This window comes from Daucus carota, chromosome 3, assembly GCF_001625215.2.
Source record: "Daucus carota subsp. sativus chromosome 3, DH1 v3.0, whole genome shotgun sequence".
NCBI classification, from domain to species: domain Eukaryota; kingdom Viridiplantae; phylum Streptophyta; class Magnoliopsida; order Apiales; family Apiaceae; genus Daucus; species Daucus carota.
The window spans coordinates 28,287,275-28,296,489 of record NC_030383.2 but is presented as its reverse complement, the minus strand read 5'-3'; the positions used below and the strand labels follow the sequence as shown (position 1 = coordinate 28,296,489).

The following is a 9,215-nucleotide window of genomic DNA, read 5'->3' as shown; positions in this document are numbered from 1 at the left end:
TTACAAAAGTAAAGCTATGAAATTCGATCTTGATCTTCTCCGTAGCCGTCACGTGCTCCTTGGAATGATTCTAGGTTGTGTTTTTAATCCCCCAAAGCCTTTCTTAAACTTCCCCAGCGATCGGGCCTTGAAACGGATCAGAAACGGTCCAATGGGCTTAAAATTCGCTGCCAGTTTGGGGCGGGTGCCCCAGATTTGGGGCGGGTGCCCCAATTCAGCAGCCCACTTCTTTGTCCATAACTTTTGACTCGCGCATCCGATTACTTCGCCGTTTTTTTTTCACTGAAAGCTATGACTCTCCTCTTCGTTCTCCTCCAAAGAAACCTGCACAACATCACACTAAAACATATCAAAAATATCAAAAGCTTGAGGCCAAATCATCCATTTAAGTCAAAACGAAGGCTTCCAAGTGGATATAAAATCCACTTATCACACATAAACTAAAATATAACACCGAGTCCCCGGCAGCGGCGCCAAAAACTTGTTCGCACAAAATCACGCAAGTGTACGTGGTCACAAGTAATATAGAATATAATTCAAGTTCGTTCCCACAGAGACTGGTGTATTCAGAATTATGCACTTATGCACCAATGTATGATTATTATTCAATGCTTGGACAAGTAATCAAATTGGGTTTAGGTTTTATACTTAACTAATCCTATTCGAATTATGAAACTAAGAATTATCAACTAAGAGAATAACGATTTACTAATGAGAATAGAACATGGGATTCTAGCTTCATTAACAACTTCAATCAGAGTTCTACCTTTATTCAATTGTAATGGTTGATAGCTAATCAGATAACACGAGACTGATACACGCTAACTGTCGTTATACGTGCACCACACTGCTACACATCCACAATTAAGATAGAAGGTAAACAGACACCAATTATGCTTAGACCCTATATGTCTATAGAATTTGAAAACATAACGGTTGAAGAACAAGTTATCTATCAAGATTACATAGGGCGATGCAAGATGGGTAAAATCACATCACAAGTCATGTTATCGAACACGAAACCTATGCTCGCATGGCAAGTTCTAAATCAATATATCCACTGTCGCTTCAATAAAGATTAACAAACAATCTAAGATGTTAGCTACGCATCCAAGACGAATAAGCACAACCAATACGAGGAAATCAACCCATTACATATGAACAAGGCAAATTAACTACTGAAATTCATTGATAAATCCGCTAAAATCCCATGATAATGATTAGTTCATAATCGAACTTCTCATCATCATGGGTTCGAATGTAAACATGGTACTGAATAGGAAAAACAAAATCAAAGTATGAGAATAAGAGTTAAGAAACAAATCCGAAACGAGCATCCAAAGTTACGCCTACTTCGAAGAATTACAAAAGTAAAAGCTATGAAATTCGATCTTGATCTTCTCCGTAGCCGTCACGTGCTCCTTGGAATGTTTCTAGGTTGCTAGGCTTTTCCCTTGAGCTTTTGTTTAAGTCCCACCGCGATCGGGCCTTCAAACGGATCAAGAAAAGGCAATTTGGGCTTTTTCTTCCAACAGAATGGGGTGGAGACCCCGTCAGTGGGGTGGAGACCCTGTCAGCGGGGTGGAGACCCCGTCAGCGGGGTGGAGACCCTGTCATGGCAGCCCCTATTCTGCTGAAGTGGGGTGGAGACCCCATCAGTGGGGTGGAGACCCCATCTTGGCAGATTTTTCTCCTTTAGAACGGGGTGGAGACCCCATTTGGGCAGCCCCGAATGCTCTTGGAACCTTCCTTCCCTTTTCTCCTTCCTTGCTCGCTCGATCCTTACGCCGTTTCTTTCATCTTTTAGCCTTAAATCCACCCTTCATCCTCCTTCTAGGAAACCTACACAATACCACAAGAACACATCAAAAACACCACATACTTGAGGCCAAACCATCAATTTAAGTCGAAACGAAGGCATTCCAAGTGGATATAAAATCCACTTATCATCACACATAAGCTCAAAAGGTTGACTCCAATCGGGAGACTTCATGATCGGGGCCAAAGTCAATTCTCTCTTAAGGTCTTCAAAAGCATGAACACACTCGCTTGTGAACTCGAATTTGACATCCTTAGCCAGAAGGTTGGTCAAAGGTCGGGCCTTTTTGCTAAAATCCTGGATGAATCTACGATAAAATCCCGCATGTCCAAAGAAGAAGCGAATTTCCTTAACGGACTTGGGGGTGGGAGATTAGCAATTAGGTCAACCTTTGCCTTGTCTACTTCAATCCTTTTTTCAGAAATTTTGTGTCCTAAAACGATTCCCTCCTTAACCATAAATTGACATTTCTCCGAATTTAACACTAAATCCGTTTCCTCACATCTTTTCAAAACTAAGTCTAGATTGTTAAGGCATTGGTGAAAAGATGGGCCAAAGATGGAAAAGTCATCTATGAAGACTTCTAGAAAGTCACCTATCATTTCCGAGAAGATGCTAGTCATGCACCTTTGGAGCGTGGACGGGCCCGTAGTTAGGCCGAAAGCTAGACGTCTATAAGCGAAGGTTCCAAAAGGGCAAGTGAAGGTGGTCTTTTCTTGGTCCTCGGGTGCGATTGGGATTTGAAAATATCCCGAGTAACCGTCTAAGAAGCAATAAAACGCATGACGCGCTAACCTCTCTAGCATTTGATCGATAAAAGGCAAAGGAAAATGGTCTTTCCTAGTGACGGCATTGAGCTTCCTAAAGTCTATGCACATTCTCCAACCGGATTGGACACGGGTTGGAACTTGCTCATTGTTCTCATTGGTCTCCAAAGTAATGCCCGACTTCTTAGGCACAACATGTACGGGACTCACCCATTTAATATCGGAAATGGGATAGATGATCCCATTGTCTAAGCACTTTAGAATTTCTTTCTTAACTACCTCCATCATGGGAGGATTCAACCTCCTTTGAGGTTCTCTCACGGGCTTTGCATCTTCTACCAAATGAATCCTATGTTGGACAATCACCGGGCTAATTCCTTTAATGTTCGAGATGCTCCACCCTATCGCTCCCTTATGCTTTCTAAGGATTCCTAAAAGTTCTTTCTCTTGTGACATAGTCAAATTAGAGGCAATGAAAACGGGATAGGACTCGTTAGGGCCTATAAAAGCATACTTAAGAGTGTCGGGAAGAGGTTTGAGTTCTAATTCCGGCAGTTGTGACTCAACGGTTTTATTTGGTGAAGGCAAATGCTCGGGTTCAACATCACGCTCTTGACTTGTTGTAGGAATAGTGGATTCTAACATTTGGTTGACCTCATGTGTGTAGTCGGAAACATCCCAATCCTCTCCAAAATGTTTTAAGCAAAATTCAAGGGCATCTTTAGGATTCATGAGATCTTGATCAACTATTTCATCAATTAGATTGACGTCCATAGGTTGATCATAGAAATCATCGGATTGTTTCCCTACATGAAATATGCTGAGTTCGATTGTCATGTTTCCAAATGTTAGCTTCATTAAGCCATTCCTACAATTAATCAACGCGTTGGATGTAGCTAAAAAGGGTCGTCCTAAGATGATGGGAATTTGATTCTTCGGATTCTTAACCGGCTCGGTCTCTAGGACGACAAAATCTACGGGAAAAACAAAGTCACCTACTTTAATTAGCACGTCTTCGATCATTCCCTTAGGAATTTTCACGGATCGATCGGCTAATTGAAGTGTGACATTAGTTTGTCGGAGCTCCCCTAAACCTAAAGCTTTGTAGACAGAATATGGAAGGAGATTAACACTAGCCCCTAAATCAAGTAACGCTTTATCCACAAAAGTTTCTCCTATGACACATGAAATTGTAGGACAACCGGGGTCCTTGTATTTCACGGGGATTTGGTTTGAGAGAATCGAACTAATGTGAGATGTAAGGAAAGCTTTCTTAGGGACATGATTGGTTCTCTTATGGGTACATAACTCCTTAAGACACTTAGCATATGAAGGAATTTGTTGAATTGCATCTAATAGGGGTATGTTGACCTTGACTTGCTTAAACACTTCCAAAATCTTCTCCATTTGAGCCGATTGCTTCGGTGAAATAAGTCTTTGTAGGTAAGGGACTCTCGGTTTATAGACCACTTCACTTTGCAACTCGGGTTCCGGGTTTGGATCACTCGACTCCTCACGGGCTTTTGAACACTCGGGTTTGTCATGATTAATGGTAGTAATGGGTGGACTCGAATCCCCTTTCTTACCAAGGTTCTCACCAACATGGGTATCTATTTGCTTACCCGACCTAAGAGAAATGACCGCATGCACATTATCTGGGTTGACTTGGGAATTTGTTCTTTTCTCGCTCACACAACGTGCTTGCTAATTGACTCAATTGGGACTCTAACTTAGAGACGGCTTGCACATTAGAATTCAAAAGTTGCCTATCTTGGGTTAAAGTTTGCATGAAAGTTTGCTGGGATTGAGTCAAATTAGTTTGCGATTTAACTAAGGCCTCTATGCTTTTTTCTAAGGAATTGAGTCTCTTATCCGAATCATTAAAACCGGGAGGATTCAAAGGAGCTTGACTCGGGTTTTGATAATTCGGAAAAGAATTGGGATTGGGCCTAGGAAAATTAGGTTGTGGGGCTTGAAAATTTTGCCCTTGGTTCCACGAGAAATTCGGGTGATTCTTCCACCCGGGGTTGTACGTTGGTGCAAAAGGGTCATTTCTAGGCTTAGGTTGAAACATCGCGTTCACTTGCTCAAACTCGTGGGATTGTTGGATCTCGGGATGGGGAGCATTATAGTTCGGGAACATAGGCAAAGATGAAGGGCCACTATGAGACTCTAAAGCTTCGAGTCTCTTAGTAAGGGTTGCTAATTTGGCATCGGTTGCCATATTGTTTCCTATCGAATGCAAACCCCTAGAGCTAGATGAATCGATCGACTTTTTAGTTTCCTTAGTAGACTCCCATAACATTGTTTTTTCAGCTAAGTCCTCGAAAAATTCCCACCCTTGGTCCTCATCTTTCTCCATGAATTTTCCTTGGCACATAGACTCTAATAACGCGGTGGTTTGACTATCTAAGGCCTCGTACACAATCTCACAAAGTCTCCCTTTCTCTATTCCATGGTGGGGGCATTGTGATAGAAGATTTTTAAAACGATCAAAGAATTTCCAAAAAGACTCGTTTTCCCTTTGATGGAATTGATTTATTTCATTTGTAATTCGAGTCGTTTTATGATTTGGAAAATACTTTTTAAGAAACATTACCACAAACCCCTCCCAAGTGGAAATAGAATTGACGGGTAGACTATACAACCATTTTTTAGCATTTTCTTTTAAAGCAAAATTGATTAGTCTAAACCGAATGGAATCTTCGCTCAATTGTTGGAGTTTTTGCAAACCGCAAACCTCCTCAAATTCTTGAATAAAAATATAGGGATCCTCACCTTCACTCCCTAAAAATTTAGGCAACATACTAATGTGATGTGCCTTGATTTCGAAATTATTCCCATTAACGGGAGGAAGGGTGATGCATGATGGTTGAGCGGAACGGGATGGGTAATAACGGTCTTTAAGAGACAATGCCATGTTTACTATCGGTTCGCTAGCTTCTATGGGTTCGGAGTCCGAAGAGGATGAAGAAGGAATTTCGATGATCGGTCTAACTAATCAAGACGATTAGTTCCTAACCCAAGTAGTTCGCATACACAAGATAGTAAACACGTAGCAAATAAGTGCGAAAAAAAATAAAACAAACAAAAGAAAGGGTGTAAAAGTGAAAGAAAAACTTAATTCTAGGGTTCACTAATAAAAAATGAACTAGACCTTCCTCCTAACGTTAAGGACCACCAAAAACTCGATAAATCCAAAATTATTCGGACGGGTTTGGCCAGTTTGGAGCAGGCATTGCCAATAGGCCAATCTCCGCGCTTAGACACCAAACCTTAATCGGCCAGGTAAGCTTTCGCTTGTACTTAGACACCGAAGAGTAGGAATAATTAAAGATTATCTCGTTCTTTACGTACCTTCCTAATTGAGCGCGAAATACTAGGGGCTAACGTCTAATTCAATTTTATTAAAAGGCTAGGGAAATGCAAAATGTGGAAATTAAGTTCTTGTGGGCCAAGGAAAGAGTGATGAAATCCCTTCCCTTGTCTTGTGAGTGGTTTTGCCCTTAAGATTTATTTAAAATGATGCACCACACAACGAGATAATAAAAGCAGTAAACAAATATGGATGCTTCTACACTACGTGTTTTACTCTAAAGAAAGGAAGAAATTAACGCACCTTAGGGTCCTCCAGCGATCACCACAAATATAGGTACGAAAATTTAAAAACAAAAATTAAAATCTAAATGATGTGCCCTAAGTGATTAAATGCATGATGCGACACATATTTAGTTCTAACTAATATATTTGGATTTTAAATTTTTGATTTGTTTGTGTTTTTCAATTTTCAAATTTGTTTGTGATTTTCTAAATAGAGGCGAAAAATAAGGGGGGAGAGATACGGGTTACCAAAGCAAGCTTCCAAATCCGAGCAAAATTTGTCCACTTTACTCCATGATTCCCGAATATTCCTCCTCGAAATAAAGAACAAAAAATGAGAAAACAAACTAATCCGAAAGATTAAAAATAAAGGAGCGAAAAATTAATTATAATCCCCGGCAGCGGCGCCAAAAACTTGATGTGAGGAAAATAATACCTTTAAATCGCAAGCGCGCGATCTCGTTATAGTAATTTATGATTCGTCCACAGAGATTAAAATTATTTTTGAAATCCTTTACTATTAAGCTAGGCGGATTAGAACAATTAATTAGTGGAGGGGTTTTTTTCTAAATTAAATCTAAGACTTTGAAAGGAATTTAAGGAAAACTCGGCGTGAGTATTTTAATTAAAACAAAAACTTAATTCTACCTACAAAATTTCAATTCGATTAATACAATAAATAAAGTAACGTCATCAAAGAAAATACAGCAAAACTCGATTAACCAGCCAAACAAAAGTAAACTCAAACCAAAAACTAAAACAAAGCAGACCCTGGCAATGATTTGAAGGATAAATTAAACAGAAATCCACTGAACAACAGCTCGACTCGGAACTATGTATCAACACACAGCCACCCAATTGCCATGACTTAATGCTCACTCACTACAACTCAGCTGTACTACGACTTAAAACAGAACTCAAAGCAACATAAATAGACTCTGGGCAACAACGCAGCAAATCCAAAACAAACCCAGCAGAAACAAACTGGAATATACGCAACTCAGTACCAAAAACTAAACAGAGCAGAGACCATAGGAAATCGACACAGCAATGAGACCTAGCAAACATATAAAACGCAGCGGTACTCGACTAAAACAGCAGCCGGAAGGAGTGAAAAGGATTCAAAAATGACTCGGTACTGTAGCCACAAACTCGACAAAACCCAGCTGAAAAAAACGGAACAAACTCTACTAAAACTCACTAAACTCTGAACAAACTCGGCTACAACGAGTCGAAGAAACAGAGCACAACTCAGCGAAGCACAACTAAAACACAGCAAAACTACTAGAAATCAGCCAACAACCAACAAAACTAAGCCAGGAAACACAGGACTGCAGCAACTCGGAAAGCACGACTCTTGCGACTCGGAGTCAAACAGAAAACGCAGCACAGCTCGATTCAAATCAAGATTACAGCAGCAACTCGAAAACTGACTCTGGACTCAGCTACACTACCCAACAAATCAAACTCAGCAACTCAAACATGGCAGACTCGGCATAAATTATACTCAGAACTCGACGCAAGAACTGCGACTCGGTAACAACTACACTAGCTCAACCCAGTGGTGACTCGCTAGCGACTCAACAGTACAAAGCAAAGAAAAGAAACAAGGCTGACTCAGTTTAAACAAGGAAATGCAGAGCCCAGCTAGCGACTGACACGGTGATAAACAACTAAAAAAAAGCAAATTAACTCATCAATCATAACAGCAGACAATAGATATTAAAATAAACAAAGGGTTTGGCTGGGGTTTTAAAACGAAAACGGAGGTAGGGGTTTTATTAAAAGAAAACAGGGGAGATGATTTCAACATGGGTTTCCAGATTTAGTTTTAAAAACTAAATGAAGAAAAGGCAGAGTAATAAACAGAGTAACGCTTTTAACATATATTTTTTATATTTATTGGCTTACTACTTAGCAATTTAAGCAATAAAACCAAGAACAAGAAAATTTGGGGTTTTAGTTATAAACCGTAACGCAAATTGATTTTGTGCTAGGATTTTAATCACTTCTCGAAAGTAAATCTATAATTAATCAACTATTAACTAGGCTCCTTGCAATCCACAAGTAATTTTGAGTCTCATGTGGTTAGAGAAAGATTTCATAGCCTAGGAGTAAAAGTAAAGAGCAAGATTTAAGAACAAAAATGAATAACAAAGATGAATACTTGTATTGATATAAAAGTGATTACAAATTTAGAGTGCTACTACTAGATCTACTTCACAAAAAAGATGCTACTAAAAATAGAAAATCCTAGGTAGGTTGAAACATGACGGGGATATGTGTATTTATAGGGGGAAATTAGGGTAGAGGTGGGGTGTAGGTGTCCCATCTAGATGCTTACTTGAGAATATTCCCCTATGATCCTTTTCTTCCCATCTTTTTCTCCTTTTTGCTTTATTCTTTTATTTCTTCAAGCTTTTACAATTTTCCTAAAAAAGAGACAAATAAACAAATAAATAAGTGAGAACAAGCAATAATTAGGTACTTAAAAATATGAAAAATATGCACTTATCAATTCTCTTAGTTATTTGTTCTTCTAGTGCTCTCTTTGTAGTATCTCTTTGTAGTATATATATATTATAACACGTTATCAGTACGATAGTATAAAAAAAAAGGAAGGAGGGATTTCTAGCTTGCGACATTTATCAGAACAACAATCGTAGGCTTTTTCTGTTACGGTAAAACTCTTCCCACTTATTCATATTTCTATATATGAAAACTGTGAGTTTTGTTATTGGTGGCATATGATACTTGGTTTTTATACTTGTTTGGTATTAGTTATTAACGTTTGCTTGTTATTAATTGGTAAAACCGAACTTTCTGCAAAAGTTTCCCACTATGAGATTCGTTTTTCTTTGATTCAAACACTCTTCCAGCAAGCAGACTGACTGGATCTAGAAATATACAAAGCTAGTAATTAGGGTAGCATGCATGTACGTCAAAGATTACATATTGAATACATATATTAAATGAGACTGGAGATTTGGCACAACCCTGGGGAGTAGTTAAAATAATATATGTTAGTC

General features: G+C 39.1%; 1 protein-coding gene across 1 annotated transcript; it reads right to left on the bottom strand.

Moving 5' to 3' along the window:
- Positions 1-1,796: 1,796 nt before the first annotated feature.
- LOC135151454 (uncharacterized) lies at positions 1,797-4,948 on the bottom strand. The gene is made up of 2 exons (XM_064089905.1): positions 4,620-4,948; positions 1,797-1,842 (listed from the first exon to the last, which is right to left on the bottom strand). Exons 1-2 carry the CDS (start codon positions 4,946-4,948, stop codon positions 1,797-1,799), a joined length of 375 nt encoding a protein of 124 aa, XP_063945975.1.
- Between the last annotated feature and the right edge of the window lie 4,267 nt (positions 4,949-9,215).

Coding starts and splice junctions, on each gene's coding strand:
- LOC135151454 (XM_064089905.1), bottom strand. CDS start 4,948: ATGGAGAAAGATGAGGACCAAGGGTGGGAATTTTTCGAGGACTTAGCT. Junction 1,843..4,619: donor AATGACCCTTTTGCACCAAC/GTACAACCCCGG, acceptor GGTATTGTGTAG/GTTTCCTAGAAGGAGGATGA.